Source organism: Eupeodes corollae, chromosome 2 (assembly GCF_945859685.1).
Source record: "Eupeodes corollae chromosome 2, idEupCoro1.1, whole genome shotgun sequence".
Lineage (NCBI taxonomy): Eukaryota > Metazoa > Arthropoda > Insecta > Diptera > Syrphidae > Eupeodes > Eupeodes corollae.
In genome coordinates this window covers 130,674,311-130,693,803 of record NC_079148.1, presented here as the reverse complement: position 1 = coordinate 130,693,803, position 19,493 = coordinate 130,674,311, and the positions used below count along the sequence as shown (strand labels likewise).

Here is a 19,493-nt window from a genome sequence, read left to right as displayed (position 1 = left end):
ATTTATGGCGCTGAGGCCTGGACCCTGTCAAAGAATGATGAGAGCGTCTTAGGATGCTTCGAGAGAAAAATTCTCCGGGTGATTTTTGGTCCCGTACGCATAGATGGAGAATGGAGGAGAAGATATAACGACGAACTGTACGGGCTGTACAGCGACACTGACCTAGTTAGCAGAATTAAAGTCCAACGGCTTAGATGGCTGGGTTTTTTTTAGAGCGAATGGACATCAACACTCCAACCCGGAAGGTCTTCAAATCCGAGGGGACGGAGCAGTAGAGGAAGACCGCGACTCAGGTGGCGCACGCAGGTGGGTGAAGACCTCAACCAACTTGGCGTGCGAAACTGGAGACAGCTAGCTAGGGATCGAGCTGGCAGCAGACGCATGTTGGTTGAGGCCCAGGTCCGCCCTGGACTGTAGCACCAACTTAAGTAAGTAAGTCAAAGATCCTTTAACTGAAGTCGTCAATAAAAATCAACTTGAAAAATAAATAAAAACATTGCAAATTATTGTCATTGGTCTTAAATAAATTGATAAAACTTTTATTTATATTTACAACAAAACGCCACAAGAATACATCATCTACTTCCTCTTCTTGCCACCCCGTTGGTTTTTCCTCATGCTCCTCTTGCGATTCTCTGCTTTCTTTTCCGTATTGACTTGTTGCTTCTTCTTGATGAACTCCAAACGCAGTCGATTCTTTACAATCTGATCGGGATTTCTCAGTTCGGGATTTCCTCCGCCCATACGTTTCTTCTCCTCGACCTTGGCATTGTGACGGGCATGTCTGCTCACTGGATACCTCTTTTCGTGGGTAAGTGGAGCAGGTGCATCATCATCACTACCAGCTTCACGTTGCATTTGTTCTTCGATTCGTGATTTCTGTTTCCATTCGTCGTAGCGTCCAGTTTTGAAACTAGCCGGAATCCAGGCGCCTGATTCTGTGCGGATTTTGTTGTTGCGGGGATCCTGAACTGAGACCATTTTCTTCTTGATACGATCCCATTTCTTTTGACCCGGTTTGTGTTTGAGCTCTGGGACGGATGTCCTCTCGACAACACTGAACTCGGCATTCATGGCTTGACGTTCGAAAGAGTTTATGGCTAGACCATCTTCGGTTGCCTTATCGGCCGATTGATAGGGAATGAAGTTCTCGTCGTCCTTGACATGAACCTTCTTCTTCTTTTTCTTCGTCTTTGGCTTGTATAGGTCATCCATGTTCTTGCGTTTCTTGGGAGCTACTACTTTGCCGAATGTTTTGGTAATTTCTTCATCATCGAGTTCTTCAGCCTTCAAAAAAAAGAATCGCCCACATATTAATAGAATTCTTATGAATGAACGTTTTAAACTTACCTTTTCTTCCTTTTCAGTGATTTGGGCTTCACGTTTTTCATCCTCCCTATCCAGTTCCTCCCTTTGGGAACGGAATTTTTCAATGACCTCAGAATGTTTCTCACGTTTCTCTTTCATGATTGCGAATTGTATCGACTTCTGGCTCCGGTTGAGCTCGAAAATGGTCTAAAAGAACAAAAACTTGGAAATGAAAAAGATATTCAATGGAATCAAGAATATAACTCACCCCTGGTGGACGGAAACTCTTCATTTTCAGAACCAAATCGTGCTTTGCGTCTTGTAGCTGTCTTTGCTCCTCTTCTGCTTCGGCTTTGGAACCAGGTTTTTCCTTGGTACTAGTGGCTAAGGCAGTGTCCAAAGCAACTGATGACTTAAGGAAATCATCCAAAGGCTTGAGGCTAAAGAATTTAATCGTCTTTACACGTTTATTTGCATCTGCTGAAGCTACCGGTCTGGAGGCCAAGTATTTCTTATACGCATTCTCACTTGTTCTCATGACTCCACTCTGAAAATTCAGTTTTATCAAAACAAAAACAACTTAGGTCATCTAAATGCCACTTACAATATGATGACTCTTCTTGTATTCAATCACTGTTAGATGTTCCTCCTCCAGTAGATCCTGGGGGATAACACCGATCGAGCTTGTATCGTTTATCTTGAACGGCCTGTTCAAGAACATATACAAATCGAGCATATGAGCTTGATCCTCGGTGGCGAAAATCGAGAAAGCTGTACCAGTTCGTCCAGCACGAGCACATCGTCCAACTCGATGGACAAAGAGCTTCGGTTTGCCTGGGAAATGCACGTTTACGACATAATCCAAGCTGGGGATATCGATACCACGAGCTGCCACATCTGTGACCACGAGAACCGACACCTTTTTGTATTGAAATTTGGCTGTGTTGATTTTTCTAGCCGATGGATCTAGGCTGGAGTAGACAGGAGCATTTGAAATTCCAGCTTGAGTGAGGATCTGAAAGGAAGCAGGCTCTAGAAATGTGTGATAACAAGAGTTTAAGAATAAACTTACATAAGAAATAAGTTCAACGTGATGCTGTGTGCCTGCGAACACCACAGTCTGTGCGTCTTTGGGGATGACATACTTGAGAAGAACTATCAAAGATGTGTAACGTTCATCTGGACGACAATGTAAGAACTTAAGGGTTAATCCTTCAGGAAGTTTTGACTCCACATCTTTGCACAAAACAAAAACAAATAATTATAATCTTGGTTTCTTTGGGGATTTTTATAAAAAGTCATACCCAATCGAATTAAAACAGGGTCACTTAAACCAGCCTTTGCAAAGTCCACCAAAAGCTTTGGCAATGTAGCACTGAACATCACCATTTGTCTGGTCGAAGGCAATCGATTCAGGGTTTCGTTCAATTGCTCTCCAAAACCCATTTCAAACAATCTATCAGCTTCATCAAAGACAGCGTATTCTGGAAAATAAAAAATGTGCTTTTAGGATGCATTTCGCATTCATCTTGATTCTCTTACCAATTGAACCCAATTTCAAATCCATTTCCACGCACAAATGCAGGAACCGTCCAGGTGTGGCAACAATGACATCAGGACAAGTGTGAATAGCCGAGAACTGTGAATCCATCGAATCACCACCAAGCACCAAGATCGTCTTCAAATCCATGAATTTACCAATTTCCTTGATGAATTTGTACGTTTGAACTGCCAACTCACGAGTGGGTGATAGAATCAATGCTCGAGCTCCTTTGGTTGGCTCACGTTGCTTTAGTTTCTCAAACATTGGGATCAAGAAGCAAGCGGTCTTTCCAGATCCTGTTTTGGCCATAGCAACGACATCTCGGCCTTCCAAAATTAGTGGAATTGTCTTGAAAAGAAATTTGAATGTGATTACATTAGAATGCGATTCAATGGAATGATGTTAGAAATTCTTACCTTTCTTTGAATTGGAGTAGGAACTTTGTAGCCACGTTTGGTGATACCCTTCAAAATATCATAACCCAAACCCATGGATTGAAAACCACCGCTTTTCTTCACCTTTCCACCACCTTTAATGGGTTTGATTTCAGAATCTTTTCCACCATCACCGTCCATCGATGGGAAACCGGGGATTTCATCATTTTTAGGCTTTCTCTAAAGGAAAACGGGGGAAAATTTAAATGGATATGAAGCAATAGATAATTGTTTGGTGATTTTTACCATTGTTCAGTTATTTCTTTTATCACAGAATTATTAATTTATTAAAAACTGTCGCCAAAAACTCTGAGAATAAAAATTGCACCTCAACTCGGCAATCGCACGTGTTGACAAACTTCAAAATGACGTTTCAGAAGAGCCAGGGATGTCAATGGTTTTTTTTGTTTTGTTGCATGAGAATGGTGTCGGTAAGGTAAATCTGTAATGCACTTTAATCCCACGTCCACACTTCGCTCAATTTTGTTTTCATATTTTTGAGGCACAAAATTATAACGTCCAAATCCTAAAATGCCAACAGACTCAAAATTGGCCATGCCATCAAGCAAAATAAATTTTAAATAAAAGAACGTTAACGTTAATATGATTTGATTTGAGCATTGACATTGATTTTGGGCTTTGTGGCATTTTCTTCTGAAAAAACGTTTTTGGCGATACAGCCATTTTTAAGCGGTATGACATTTTTAATATATTGGCGTAATTTTATGGGGCATTAGACCGAAAATTTTTAAATATTTGGAATGTTATAAAATCCAAAAAAAGTATTAACGCCCAAGGGTTCGGTAATATTATCCAAATCGTACAACAACAAAATGTCAATAAAATTGTTTTGGGGGCTATGGCATATTTCCGTTTTTCATCAATTGATTCAAACAGTCTTGTGTCTGAAAACATCCTGTTCACCTAGTCTCTGTAGTTGATTTTTAGTATTTCCGTTCGTCTCGGTTTTGGGTTCTGAGATTCGGAGATTCAGAGATTTTTTGGCTAAACCGTTGTTGTCCTTTGACTCGACCTTGCATCTAGTGTAAGGGAATTGTTTTAACTCATTGAAACTCTTATAGAATGATCCCATATTTGACATTGCCAAAAATTATGATAAGTGCTTAGGATTTATCCGACAGTGCAAGAAATTTATCAAGGTTTCTGATCTGGCGCTAATTAACTAAGCCTTCAATGGTCCAAAACTTGATTATAACTCGAATATTTTGGCAGCCTTTTGTAAAGAATCCGAAAAACTTTTTAACTTACTCGAACACCGGCACAATATTCTATGCTATTTGTTGTTTTACTGATAATTTTACAAATAATGTTCTGTCGAATAAGCCAGTTGAATTCCCCCCTCTCCTCAAACAATTCAGCCGTTTAACTCGCACTTCTAGGAATGCTCAACAGTTTATCCTTCAGCTCAATTTCGGGCGTGATTCGTAGAGAGATTCTTTTTTAACCACACATCGAGAATGTGGAACGCTTTGTCCATTTTTGTTTTTCCCTCTTATTTTGATATTCACAACTACATATAAGACCAATGTCCAATGGTATCCTTTCTTAAATCGTTCCCCATTTTCTTAAGGCTTTTGTTCTGTACTTTAAACATGTTAAGGGTAGATATAACCCCTTTAGTTAGTGCACATTTTAAAAATAAAAGAAAAAACTGTCTCAAAGTAAATATGATTTCACAATAATTTTGGTTTACAAGTACATTTAAGGATATTAGATTAAAGGTGAGCTTAACACACTGTGAACAAACAAGTCCTAAGTTAAACAGTTTTCATTACGACCTGTTGCGCCAGCTTATTCAATCGTAAGATTAGGGTGGATACTCCTTATACGTGCCTCGTTCAATGAATTTGACTCAAACCTAAAAAAAAGGAACCTCAGTAGTTGAAAATATAAAAAAGGCTGTTTGTGATTGTATTGTGTTAATCAAAATTTGGCCTAAACATACTCAACCTAATTCTAAATACACCCGGGAAAAGAACTCCTCGGGAAACTAGTTCTCCCGAGAACAAAATTGTACTATTTAGAATTCCCCGGGCCCTTGGAATCCGGGAATGGGGAATTTTGATTTTCGAATCACCGTATTGTTTGACTGAAAAAATAACTCGCAAACAAAATTTTCATCATTCAAATTAAAAAAGATTTAAAATGTTAGGACTATTAGAAGATCTTTAAGAGATAGAGTGAATCCCTTGGATTTGCCTCAGTGGCTGTAAGCATTCATTAGTTTATTCAAATGTTGTCAATCATAATTTTTAAAAAATAATTTTTTTCTTAAGTTTCAAAAGTATTATAGACTAAACAAGGTTTACTTTGAATACTTTTTGGATGTCTTCATCATGTCCAGTAAAGAAAGCGTTATTGATTCCACCAATCATTAAATTGGGCGCATGTTTACGTTTTTTTTTGCTGAGGGATTGTATCAAACTGGGGTCGGAAACTAAAAAAGTGTTGGTATGGCTCAACCTAGTTTCAGCAAGGTGCTAGCTGAAGTACTTGAAGTTTTAGGGGAACAATTATGTCCACAGTGGATAAAACTACCCAAAACAGTTGCAGAAAAAAGAAATATAGAGGTGGCGTTCTAAACGAAACATAATTCTCCTGGAATTGTTGGTTCTGTTGACAGAACGCACGTTCAGATCATTGCCCCCTCTAAAATAGGCACTTATTTTATAAAAGAAAAGGAAAATATAGCCTTAATGTCATGCTCCTTTGTAACAATGAATTAAGAATTTCCTATGCACGTTGATGCTTCCCATCCAGGTGCATGTCATGATTCCTTCATTTTTAATGTGAGCCCACTAAAGGTGCACTTTGAGCAGGAATATTTAAATGGAGGAAGAAATGTTTGAATTCTTGGTTAGTTACTAGGGTTAGATTAGGTTAAAGTGGCTGCAGATTCATAATCCACACAAAAGGCCAAAAGAAAAGGCCCATTGTGATACCACATGAATCTAGAGAATTACTTCCCACTATAGTCGTTGTTGATATCCTTTTTAGCTAGTTCACTGGGATTATCAAAAGAGTATTCTTCCAGATGAAGTTTGCGTCTTAGTGAAGGAGCAGGGCAAGTGCAGAGGAGGTGAGAGATTGTTTCCTCTTCTTCCTCGTCCATACAGCTCCCGCAGAAGTTATTTAAGGCTACACCAAGTTGTATTGCGTGTCTGCCTATAAGACAGTGTCGCGTAAGCACACCTATTAGGGAGCTAATGTGAAGTCTGATACCAATTCTTTAGAGCGCTTTAGGTCCAGTGAAGGCCATATGAGTTTTGTGGCTGCGCATATTGGTAAATTGTGACACCTTTTAGCAGAAGTTTACGTGTAGCTATCGGTATACCTGTCCTATCCCTTTTAGGTGAAATAGCTATGACGGTTCCATTTTTAGCGAGTTCATCGGCTCTACAATTTCCTGTGATGTCTCTGTGACCCGGCACCCAACAGAGGTGAATGTTGAATTGCTGCGCCATCTCCATAAGAGACGATTGACAATCGAGGGCCGTTAGAGATTTGGTTGAGACACCGTCAATGGTTAGTTACTAAATTACTAAACAATTTTGTCAGTTACTAATTTCTTATATTATTTTTAACTTCATAGGTGACGCCGGATACCTCTTGGCACCATGGCGTTTGACCTCTCATAGAACACCTGTCCCAGGGTCGAGAGAAAGTAAGTTTAATAAGGTCCACACAAGCTCTCGTAATATAATTGAACGTACGAATGGAGTGCTAAAATTATGAATGTGTGCTGCACATTGTATAATATATGCATTTATTATAAAGCCGATCCTATGGACGATTGATTCCTGTAACACTTGAAATTTCTGAAACTCCCCTCGAAATCGCATCACAATAAATATCTGAGTATACACCAGCGGTTTGTAGCAGCCTTAGCTCTTACATATATTTCTTTCATCACTCCACACCTAAAATAATAACACGTACTTCTTAATAATAAATTATCGAAGTTTCGTTTAAAAAATGTACCTTTTTCCATTCTGACATGTATTCGCTTGGTGGCCCAGATGAATTTAAAGCATTTTCAGCCGTAAGCCAAAACAATAACACCTCCTCCTTGCTTTCTTTCTGGAAGCCACAAGTAATATCGCGATGAACTTCCATCAAACTCAAGAGAATTTGAAGCAGGCTTGTTTGCTGTTTTAAACCTAAAAAAACTCAAATTTTAACATTTATTGTTTTTTAAAAATAAATAAAATCGTACATTTTGATTTAACTCCCCATCAAATTTATCGGGAAGAAACGCCAAATACGAGGTGTGCCAATTAAGATCCGGAAATTTAGTTATAATTTAAAAAGTGGCAATACTTTTATGTTATCATCTCTCTAAGAAGGGGGATCTTCCTTTTAGTTAGAGTTCAAAATTGAAGCACGTTTGGTTTGCGTTTTATGCGTATTTTTTGCAAGTAACTTATTTAGTGGCGTAGTGAAAATGTGTGACGTACATTACAAGCAACGTGTTGTGATTCAATTTTTAATGAAATCTTGCGAAAGACCCTCAGAAATCCTCCGAAAATTGCAGGTTGTCTATAGATACGATAGCATATCTAAAACGCGTGCGTTTGAATGGGCGAAGCGGTTTAAGGCAGGGCGTCAATCGGTGGAAGATGATCCACGTGAAGGAGCTCCCGTCACTTCTCGTACCGACGAGAATGTTGTTCGTTTGCGAATGTTGATCACGCCTGAGCGTCGCCTAAGCATTCATGCATTGTCTTACGAGTTAAACATCAACAAAAAAAACGGTTCGCAAGATGTTACACGAGAATTTGAACATGCGAAAGATCTGCGCAAAGATGGTGCCTAAAGTTCTCACCCATGAACAAAAAAAAAGCGGAAATCGATTTGCGAGGATCTGTTATCTCGCATTCAGAGCGACGGCAGAGACTGAATGAGTCGGGTAGTCACTGGAGACGAGACTTGGATATTTGAGTATGACATTGAGACGCGTAAACAAAGTCAACAGTGGGTGGAAAAGGGTGGGGAGCTGCCAACAAGAAGCTCTAACAGTGGTGCTAAACAGGCTAACTTCGGAGGACTACCAAGGGTGCTTCCAATCATGGAAGAAACGTTGGAATCGTTGTGTAGAGTAAAAGGGAGATTATTGTAAAGGTCGAGAGTAAAATATGTCCTAAAACTTCATTTTCTTGTTTTTTATTGACAAATTCACGGCCACACCTCGTACATTTTTTATTTCACTTCTTTTGACATTTATTACACCTACTCTTTTCTAGGAGTATTTTTTCCACATTTGAAGTTAGTTTATAAGGGAAAAGAGAAAAGGGAACAAAATTCCCGGGAATTTTTCGTTTAGAATTGGGCTGACTAAATCCAAACCAAAAGCTTCAAAAAGTCTTCTTTTTTTATTTTTTTCAAAGAGTGGTCTTCTCTTTATTTGCAGAAGAAGAGAAGATTTTAAACAATCAATGCATTTTATTCCATTGAGTCAAAAAATAAGAAAACATCAATGAATTTTATAGTAAAAAATATAATTTTATTTAACAAATGTTTCCCTGTTGAAATATTTAAATTTATGTCAAGCATAAAAAGAGAATCCATTTGATTTTACAAAAAAAAAAAATATTTAAAAGAAAAAAAACATCAATATTTCATAATATAATAATCATCTTAAAAATATAAAGTAGAAAATAAACCGTCTTTAGACTCTTTTTGTTTTTGTTTTTTTTTTTTAATCTTCTCAACAACAATTCCATGATAACATTTTTTAAAAATGACCTATGGCAAAGATTTATATCTGTTTAGTGTGTTTTGTATGGATTTTTATGAAAATATAAATGTAATATTACAAACTACAATCTTATACTTATATACTTGTATATAGAAAAAATAGGTTTCAACACTTAAGTGACATGAAAAATAACCTCAAAGGATGAAGTGTTTAAGAAAAACAAAAAAACAATTCCTCATTATATTATTTACATAACAATAACTCTAAAAAAAATTATATAAAAAGGACTACTGCTACATTTCAGTAATCTCCTCGACAACAGGTTGTTCTTCTATAAGCAAACTCTCGAGACGTTCTAATCGATTCCGGAAGTCCTCCTTCTCCTTTTGCGCGATTTCATATTTTCTGCGCAACTCATCGTTTTGCTTCCGCAGCTCAAGGAGTTGCCGACAGATTTCTGGTATGGTCAGCAAAGGAATCACTGGCGTTCGTTCAGGTAATGTTGCTGCCTTATTTGGAGATTTTGTAAAAGAATATCTAATATTGTTTTGTGTGGAAGTGGAAGATTGTATAGGTGGTTCTGGTGATGGCGGAGCTGGAGGATTGATAGTTGCTGTTGCTGTTTGTACGCTCTCAAAATCCGACAAGTCATCCTGATCGCTCTCGGCCGATACTTTGATTATGTTCGGTGGCAAGTCATTTTCTTCGTCTTCGTATTGAGGGTCATAGTCGTATTCGATGAATTCTGGTTGTTCCTCTTTGATTTGAGGAACTGGAGGTTTTTGAGTCTTTATCTTCACTACTTGAGATCTTGAAATGGCAAAGAGACATCAATTAAAACTCTCTCGATATATTTAAAAAATAGCTACTTACTTGTTGATTGTATTCGGCATGGACTTAATATTCCCATTACCGTAGATTTTTTTAAAGTCATTAAGTGAAATTATTCGTATATTCTAAAACACAAGACAAATTATTTTTCGATGATCTAGATGTCAAAAAAAGCTTTGAATATTACCTTCCCAGTTACGTCTTTAGGTGTTGACGTTGTGATAGTGGGCTTGGATTTATGAATAATATTTGGGCGGAATTTAGTCTCTATTTGCTTCGTCCCTGGTTTATTAGTCAATTTAACCACACCCATTGGTATCGACGGTGGCGGTGCAGAGGATGGATGAGGCGCGGCTGCTATTTTGACTGTTTCTGAAAATGGTGTTTTACTCATTTTCTTAGCTTCGTTCAAAAGTAACTTTCCGCCCTCAGACAGAACCAATTGTCGACCATTTTGTAGTGCAGTTGTTAGAAGTTTATTTGAGGTATCCTCATCGTCGTTCATTATTGATATACCATGACTTTTTAATAGATTCACAGCGGGATTATCTTGGACTGTCATATCTATAAGAAAGTATATAAATGTGAACTTGAGTAAAGATTTTGTTTCTTTTTTATGTTTATTACCTTTTTCATCTGATGAATGAATAGAATCTTTTCTATAAGTTTTAGTTGGTTGTTTGTCACTTTCAGAATTTAATCTGAATCTTTTTTCTGATGGTTCATAATTTGTATCACTCGAAAGGCCCATAATTGAATTAACAGCTTCATTTGTTTCTTTCTAGAGATTTAAAATATAAGATCGATTTTAATGTTGGTTTTAGAATAGCACGAAGGGAAGAGGAAAAGTTTTGTCGGGGAACTCAATTTGGAAACATTACGAGGGATTGAAGTACAATTTTGGCACAAAACAAAAACATTGTGGTGTGGATCATAAGTTTAGCGTGATCCTAAATTAGAGCGCTTTTAAGTGCGCAAAAATAGAAGTTCTTTTTTTCATGTCTATAAGTCTAAGGTCCTTTGAGTTAAAGGCATCCAAATGCTTTATCTTCACAAGTAGATTTTGTAAAAATTATAAATGGGTTTTTTCTATGAGTTTTTAGTTTGAGAACAATAGAATTCACAGGAAGTAACAGTTTTGAGAAAATTAAGAAACATATATGCAGCAAAATTCAAGCTTTTATTTAAGAACCCTTCCTTATTTCATTCCCTTCAAAAAATAAATTATTTTGAAATCAAAATAAAAGAAAAATACTATCGGTTCTTTGGCTCATAGTTATTGACAGGTAAAAAAGTGGCTTTAGTTTTCAAGGCTACTATAGGACGGAACTTAAATTCCGACCAATTCAATAGTATCCCATGGTCTATCGTTATAACTTAAAAAACTTTTAAATCATTTCTTTACTTTCTCTCTATCTTTCTATTCGACCACACCGCTTGACTTTGGCTTAATATTTTTAAAAATAAAGCCCTACAAAACTTCAAAAAGGACAGGATCCTTAGTGTAACAACTTTCATAAGGAGAACTTGGGTCTGTTAAAATAAACCTTGAAACGTTTTACCCAGAAGAGGAAGAAGTTGACGAAAACCGAGCGAGTGATATGAGTTGCTCGCCAGCACAAACAGTTAATGAATTCACAGTCAAAGTGCATCAAAACATGTCCGAATGGATGATTATGTTTGTCAAGCGAAATCCGTTGAGCTTTACGATCCATTAACAGTTGATGAAGCATTAAACAGAAGCGATTCAAAGTTATGGGAAGATGCAATGAAAGAAGAGTACAACTCTTTAATTGGAAATGAAACTTTGGTGTTGACCAATATTCCATCTAATTAGAGACCATTTGATGGTAAGTGGTTTTTTAAAACTAAGAAAAAAAAATTAGGTGGTATCGGTACGAAGAAACTTACTCCCCTGTAGTTCGATATACCTCTATTTGATTCATACTAGCAACGGCTGCCAAGTACAACCTCGATATCGATCAAATGGACGCAGTGAGTGCGTTCTTACAAGGCGATCTGAACGAAGAGATTTGTATGGAACAGCCAGATGGCTTTAACGACAAAAGCCGAAGAGCATGTAAATTGAAAAAAATCCCTTTATGGTCTGAAGCAAGCAAGCCGTGTTTGGAACAAAAAATTAGATGCGGCATTACAGAGTTTCGGCCTTACAAGATCTAAAGTCGATCCCTGTATTTATTACAGATTATCTAAGGGCAAAATGTTGAATGTAGCAGTTTATGTAGATGATCTTTTCATATTTATTAACGATAAATACCAGAAGTTGGAATTGAAAAAGAACTTACAAAACGCTTTTCAAAAGGAAAGACTTAGGAGAGGCCCGTTTTTTCTTATGAATTAAAATTAACAGGGATCGAAAAAGAGTTTTAATTTTATTGGATCAAGAGTTATACATCAATGAAACACCTTTAGATGCTAACCAAAAGTTGACAAAGGAGTTATGCCCACAAAACGAAAAGGAGTATGCTGAAATGAAAGATGTACCCTATCAAGAAGCTGTGGGAAGTCTTATGTTTAGAGCTCAAGTTTTAAGTCCTGATATTAGTTTTGCTGTAATTACAGTCAGTCGATACAACCAGAACCGGGGAAAAGCCAACTGGACAGCAGTAAAACACATTTTTCGCTATCTAAAAGGAACAGCTCATATGAAACTAGTTTATACTGCGGGGGAGGGTCATCTTTCCGGATTTTGCGACGCCGATTGGGTTAGTGACTGAGATGAGAGACAATCCGTTACCGGTTACACTTTCTTGCTTCACAATGGTGCAATCTTATAGAATTCGAAAAAAAAACAGCAAACAGTCGCCATCTCGACGAAAGAAGCAGAACATATAGCACTAACAGCTACGACTCAAGAAGCAACCTGGTTGATAGGGACTTCAGTCGAAGATGATTTTTTGGACGTACACAGCCGTAGTACGTCCAATCTTAACATATGCTTCGATTGTGTGGTGGCCTGCTCTTAGCAAAGCCTATAATATTAATAAGCTAAAGAAGGTCCAGAGAACACCTTGCGTGGGCACCAAGGGGCCATGCGTAATTGCCCAACAGACGCCTTAAACGTTATTTTGGATCTTCTACCAATCGACCTTTTTATTAAATACATAGTTTCCTGCAGCGCTAATAGGCTGAAGGAATCAAACAGCTGGTTGTCAAAACCTTATGGTCAAAGCAACAAAACGAAATTGATTCCCTCAGATATTATCTCGGTAGACACTGACTACTGCACTCCTACTTTGAGCCTTAGTAAGGGTTTCAAGGTTACTTTTTCCCATCCAGAGAAGATTGGGAGGATGACATCGTGTCGATAGGTTTCGACACAACCATTTTTACTGAGGGCTCAAAGATGGAGTGCGGAGTTATTTCTGGGATCTTTTCTGAGTCCCTAATTGTAGCCAAATCCTTTAGGCTTCCTGACTTTCTTAGCGTTTTTCAGGCTGAACTGCTGGCAATAAGGGAGGCATGTAAGATACTTAAACAAAACCCAAACCAAAACCGAAATGCGGCTATCTTTACAGACAGTCAAGCAGCTGTCAAAGTCATTAACTCGGCCATATCCTCATCTAAATTGGTCCAGAAATGTCGCGATGAGCTTGCGAGCCTGAATATTAACCTCGGTGTCACCCTGATCTGGGTTCCGGGCCATAGTGGTATCGTGGGAAATGAACAGGCTGACGAGCTAGCCAGGCAAGGATCGGCCCTTCATAGCTCACTTGCGGAAATGGTTAACATTACTCCTGGCGCTATGAAGGGTAAAATCTTTTCTATCTACCAAACTGAATCAAACCGAAGGTGGAGCATTCTACCCAACTGCATTATATCTAGGAAGATATGGCCCACCTATAATAAAACCCTTACAAACGATCTTCTATGCAGGCCAAGGCAAGACATAGCCAGGATTGTTGCAGTTTCTACCGGACATTGGCCTATAGGAGTTCATGCAGAGAAGTTGGGTATCTCTTACAACACCTTTTGCCGTAGCTGTAGTGACCAAAGAGAAAGTGAAACCATAATCCATTTCCTCTGCAAATGTCCTGCTTTGGCAAACATTAGAATGAAATACTTTGGAAAAGCATTTTTTCACGAACTTGATGAGCTATCTGAGACAAAGATTAGAGACCTAATCTTTTTTCTCAATGCGACAAAATGGCTCTAACATAATCGCTATGAAGCTTCTCTATGAATCTATCCCTTTCAATCAAAGGTCAAACGAGTTTTTGGTAACAAAACGGCGCACTACAGCGCTAATTGGATCTCAGGCTAGGTTGCCTTGAGATCGTCATTTCTACCTACCTACCTAGGCCTACAGAGAGAGCTAATTCCAAATTCACCTGATTCAACTATCATTCGTTCTGATAGGTAGCAAAAGTGCTATAAGGCAAAAAGGCTCTAACCAGCACATATAATGCCTCGAAGCATATTACTTGTTCTTCTGCTCTTGGACTAAACTTTGGTGTTATCTAATTCAGTGAGGGTGTTAAAATAAACCTGTTGTTTATTTCACTTTAGAATTAGATTTTCATTAGCTTATTATTTTGTTTATTTGTTTGTTTTATTTTTACTTATACAAATAAATTTGTTTTTCTTTTCTGAGTCTTCAAACTCTTTTATTTAAATATAAAACAATTACTCTTTTATTTAAATATAAAACAATTTTTAAAGGATCACATAAATATGTTTCTATAATAATACCCTCATGTGTGCAATGCTTTATTGGAGCTTCCCAACCTAACCTAGTTCAGAGCTTTGACAAACTTAAAACAATTTCGAAATCACAACAAAACTTTTCCATTGATAGTTTATAATTAAATTTCATAAATGTAAGATCTGTGGATGCCTCAAAGATTTTCTTGAAACTTCTACATGCGGGATTTATTTTTGTTTGGGTAGTTTGGGAATAAGGAAGGCTTATCGAAAAAATATATATATATATAAAATGAAAAACAAGGGATTCAATTTTATCTACTAAGCACTCTCTTCCTCATACTTTACGCACAAGTTTAATCCGTTGTGTCTTCTTTGATTATGGAGGAGGCACAAATAAGGTAGAAAGAACATTACAATTAAGAAGAAACAAAAAAACAAGATTTATCAAATAAAATTCTTAAACTAAACCAAAGAAAACAGAAATAGTAAAACTAACCTCATGCTGTTCATTGTATTTTCTGCTTTGTTGCATTTGTCTAGCAGCTTCCAATTCTTGGAGAATGTCTGCTTGTTCTGTGAGTACGGCCAAGGCAATTGGTGTTTTACCAAATTTGGAAATCGCCGTAACATCGGCATTGTGTTTGATGAGCAGTCGAACTATACTTTTGTGTCGTTTCTCAACTGCCCAATGAAGTGGAGTCATTCGAAGCTAGAAAAGAATTATTTTTTTTTTCTTAAGAACAAAGTAATTAAAGCAACAAAAGAGAAGGAACAAACCATGTCTCTAGGATTAAGTGAACATTGACAATCAATTAAAAGCTTAACAATACGTTCGTGGCCATAGAAGGCAGCCAAATGCAGTGGAGTTCGATCCACCTTCGTCCGGGCGTCTTTATTGATTCCAGTGTTTGTGAGGAGTTTGCAAATTTCATAGCCATCATTCATAGCAGCGAAGTGAATCGCCGTCATTCCAAGCTAAAATGGAAACATTGTTTTTTACATCCATCCATAAAAAATCTCAGAATTGATGATTGAACAATAAAAAAACTTACCCAATCGGAAGCAAAGGGTGATCCTTTTGCTATTAAACTCTCAACCCCAATGACATCATTGTCGCGAGCGCATTGCAACAACTTCTTTCCCATATCCATCACAGACGCCTGAAGACGATTGTTGTTCATAACAATGTCCGAATTGTCGCTCATGTTAAATTGATTGCTTCCTGAATTTGAGCGCTAAAGTGAAGACCGCCGCCACCGATAAAACAGATTCTTATCCCACACAAAGTCAATATACTTACAATTTTCACTGGGAAATGTCCATGATTTTGATGAAGGACACTGTTTGGCACGATACTGCCGCTGCCGCCACTAGAATTGTTTACAGAATAGACTTTGCCGTCTGGTCGTATGGCTGCAATAATTTTGTTTCCAACCATTGGATAGCAATAGTTATTGCTTTAGAGCAACTTACAACTATTTATTTATTTGTTAAATAAAAATTTAAAGAAATAAAAATTAGAGAACAAATGAAAAAACAAACGAAAACAAATGCAAATCTCATTAAAACTTAAAACTCCTGTTGTAGTTGTTGAACCTGACATTTCGTTTTGGTTTGACAGTTGTGGGGTATAACTAGTTGTTGAAGAAACGTCAAAATACAGCGGAAATCTTTCAACAATAGATTTGCAAAATGAAAAAAAGAGAATAACTTTATGCATTTTGTCAGCATTATCAATGAAAAAATGGTCTATTTTAATTGCGAAATGCAATTCAATTGATATCAAATGATAGACGAGTATAAAATAAAAACTTTAGGAAATTTTGATTTCTGTTTGAGAGGGAAATCCTGTACGAATTAAATGAGCAACAATGGAAGAACAGACAAGAAGGCAGAGTGTTTTCCAGTTCCGCCTAATCCACAAAACGGAAGTCAGTATATTTGTTAATTATAAATTTATGTCGCTATCTATTTGATGTATTTTTTTACTAAGTGAATGTTTATAAATTAAAAAAGATTTTAATATGAATTTTATACAAATTAATTAGGTTTTTACTTACAATAATTTAAGGCAAAATTATGTTGTCTGAAGAGTAGTTTCACACAATTCACAGTTGTTGTCGTTTGCTTTGCTTTATGAAATAAATGCACTTTTTAATTTTGACATTTCCCGTTACAATGGCGGATTTTCAATAAAATTGAGGTTTGAGAATGTGATAATGGTCGGTAGGGAAGTTTAATGCAGTGTAATTCTACAGTAGGAGCTCGAATTAATGAACTTTTGTTTAGTTAATTAGATGATGTACAATGCTTTGAAGACTTAGGAAAGAATTTTATTTTTAATGTATTTTTATCTTTTATCTATTTCAATTCCAAATGAAGAAAAAGACAACAAATAAAAGAAAGGAACAAAATAGATAAATGTATCCATAAGATAATTTACTTTTAATGTCACTTTGTTTAATATAAAGCTACATTTTTATTGAATGCAAGGCATATGAGATTCGAAATAAAGCCTAGTACATACTTGTGAACCATCTCGTGAACCCATACAAATTTCAGTTTTTGGTTCACTCGTGAACTTGCTTGTGAAGCTGAGTGGAGAAGAAAGTGGAGAGTTTTCGTTCACGGGCAATTCACGTGCAAAATGTACGGGAACTGTTGGTGAAGCTTTGACATTTGGTTTGTTCATGTTCACAACGTGTACTCATAAAGCATAGTACATACTTGTGAACCATCTCGTGAACCCATACAAATTTCAGTTTTTGGTTCACCCGTGAACTTGCTCGTGAAGCTGAGTGGAGAACAAAGTGGAGAGTTTTCGTTCACGGGCAATTCACGTGCAAAATGTACGGGAACTGTTGGTGAAGCTTCACAACATGTACTCACAAGTGTGTACCAGTGAGCAATGTCAAAAGTTCACTTTCTCCACTGGCGAACGTTCACTTCACGAGGAAGTATGTACTAGGCTTAAGTGTGTACCAGTGAGCAATGTCAAAAGTTCACTTTCTCCACTGGCGAACGTTCACTTCACGAGGAAGTATGTACTAGGCTTAAGGTTTCAAAATTAAGCCTAGTACATACTTGTGAACCATCTCGTGAACCCATACAAATTTCAGTTTTTGGTTCACCCGTGAACTTGCTCGTGAAGCTGAGTGGAGAACAAAGTGGAGAGTTTTCGTTCACGTTCAATTCACGTGCAAAATGTACGGGAACTGTTGGTGAAGCTGAAGTCAAATGTTCACAACGTGTACTCACAAGTGTGTACCAGTGAGCAATGTCAAAAGTTTACTTTCTCCACTGGCGAACGTTCACTTCACGAGGAAGTATGTACTAGGCTTTATAGTTTACCATTTGTGTCAATATTAAGGTTAACCGAAAAAACTCAAATGTAATTGTTACAAATTTTTGAAGTTCGTTAAAACCATTTGGGAACGACTATTGTAAGATATTGGTGATCTGTCAAACTACAAGTAACATTTCATTTTTGGTAAGGTAGTATCATCTGAGCAAAAGAGACAAGCACATAAAACATTTATGACGTCTTCAAATTCGATCTGAAATTGATTAATTTTTTGTCGAATGAAATGCGACTGAAACATACATAATTTCAGTTCTTTTTTGCATGAAAGAGAAAATGCATTTGGATTTGAAATTGAACCAAACAAAATTTATGGGTGGGCAATTATTCTGTACTAATCTATTGAAAATCCCTTTCGAAAAAACCATTATTGTACAACTATTTTTTTATAACAAAAAATCTTTTTCTTGCGTATGCTTGTTCTCCTGAACAGCAGATTCAATTATGTCAAAAAATTAAGTGGTTGTACCAATGATTTGTGTACGATTGAGTATACACTTTTAGTGATAAATCTCAATTTAATTTTGTTTAGTGACAAAAATTGCAATAACCGACCTGTCAAAAAATCCAATGATTGTTTTTAATGTTGAAAATCCAATGGACAGGTTCAAACGATTTGAAGGACTTGAATTCATAGCAAATTTCTAAGGGACTTGAAAGTAGGGCCAGTTTCTAGTATCTGATTGGTCAGCTGTCAAATTATATTATATTATTTATATCCAATTATGGCAACTTTATTGAAATATTGACTGGAAATTTAATAAAAAATTTGATTCAATTGAAAACTGAACTTTATTACATTATTTATTGCTGTTTTATCTAAAAGATTTTCATTTCGAACTCGGAAAAAGAATAAGTAATATTACTTTAAAATACACAACAAAAGTCGAGATGAATTGTAGCTTGCTTCAAGAGTGTTTTGTAGACAGTTATGTTTTAAGTAGTTTTTGCACGATCAACTTATAGTAGAGGTTTGTGAAGTAAAGTTCCGATTTTAAAGTTCATGAAACTTTAAAAACTTACTAGTTTATTTGGTCAAAATGTACGTTCAAAGAATGGAGTTGACTGCAAATGAAGTTCCTTATGTTGTCTGAACCTGCTCATTGTCTTCCAATTGAGTTAATTTTAAGTTGACTGGATAGTTAGTTACGAAAAATCGCTCTTCCTATCAAATGAAGTCTACTTATGTACATAATTATGTCAAATGTCAGCTGATCATGCTTTTTAATTCAACTGAAAGCTAAGCTTCACAGCTCTGTGATTTATTTATTTTGCGAACAAATGTTCTAGTGTGAGCCCGGTCATTGCTCACATGTTAAATTTAAAAATTTCATTTCATTTATTTGACAATAATGGCACGTACAGTAAGATTACATCTTTTATAGTGCTTAGATATAGTAGGTTTACAAATTTACATTATACCTATTAAATACAATTTCAGAGAATGAAATTTTATTAAAGTTAAAAGCTATTTTTTGTGATTGAAGGGAAAAGGGAGAGGATTATGGTTGAATTGGGAGAGACGAAAAGTGAAGAAATATTGCAGTTTTAAATCTTGTATAGTTAATTTAATTAGAGATGGGAGCGAGTTCCAGCGTTTAAGAGCGCGTATGAAAAATAAACGGCACG

At 36.6% G+C, this 19,493-nt stretch overlaps 3 protein-coding genes across 9 annotated transcripts; 1 reads left to right on the top strand and 2 right to left on the bottom strand.

Moving 5' to 3' along the window:
* Positions 1-503: 503 nt before the first annotated feature.
* LOC129947309 (ATP-dependent RNA helicase DDX54) lies at positions 504-3,686 on the bottom strand. The gene is made up of 9 exons (XM_056057828.1): positions 3,532-3,686; positions 3,268-3,465; positions 2,851-3,199; positions 2,613-2,792; positions 2,381-2,544; positions 1,913-2,323; positions 1,577-1,855; positions 1,351-1,515; positions 504-1,287 (listed from the first exon to the last, which is right to left on the bottom strand). Exons 1-9 carry the CDS (start codon positions 3,532-3,534, stop codon positions 580-582), a joined length of 2,457 nt encoding a protein of 818 aa, XP_055913803.1. The 5' UTR covers positions 3,535-3,686; the 3' UTR covers positions 504-579.
* A 4,064-nt stretch (positions 3,687-7,750) lies between these two features.
* Positions 7,751-8,122, top strand: LOC129945238 (protein GVQW3-like). Its single transcript, XM_056054899.1, has one exon. The coding sequence runs from the start codon at positions 7,751-7,753 to the stop codon at positions 8,120-8,122; it is 372 nt and encodes a 123-aa protein (XP_055910874.1).
* A 662-nt stretch (positions 8,123-8,784) lies between these two features.
* LOC129946188 (poly [ADP-ribose] polymerase tankyrase) lies at positions 8,785-16,631 on the bottom strand. 7 transcript variants are annotated; one of them, XM_056056275.1, is made up of 10 exons: positions 16,564-16,631; positions 15,804-15,978; positions 15,556-15,738; positions 15,281-15,478; positions 15,000-15,212; positions 14,844-14,873; positions 10,463-10,616; positions 10,023-10,399; positions 9,878-9,960; positions 8,785-9,814 (listed from the first exon to the last, which is right to left on the bottom strand). In XM_056056275.1, the coding sequence occupies exons 2-10, from the start codon at positions 15,939-15,941 to the stop codon at positions 9,298-9,300; spliced, it is 1,893 nt and encodes a 630-aa protein (XP_055912250.1). In that variant the 5' UTR covers positions 15,942-15,978; positions 16,564-16,631; the 3' UTR covers positions 8,785-9,297. The 7 variants fall into 7 exon arrangements, with proteins under 7 accessions (XP_055912250.1, XP_055912256.1, XP_055912253.1 ...); XM_056056281.1 differs by having other exon boundaries at positions 15,804-15,916; positions 16,564-16,625; XM_056056278.1 differs by lacking the exon at positions 16,564-16,631 and having other exon boundaries at positions 10,023-10,390; positions 15,804-16,298.
* Between the last annotated feature and the right edge of the window lie 2,862 nt (positions 16,632-19,493).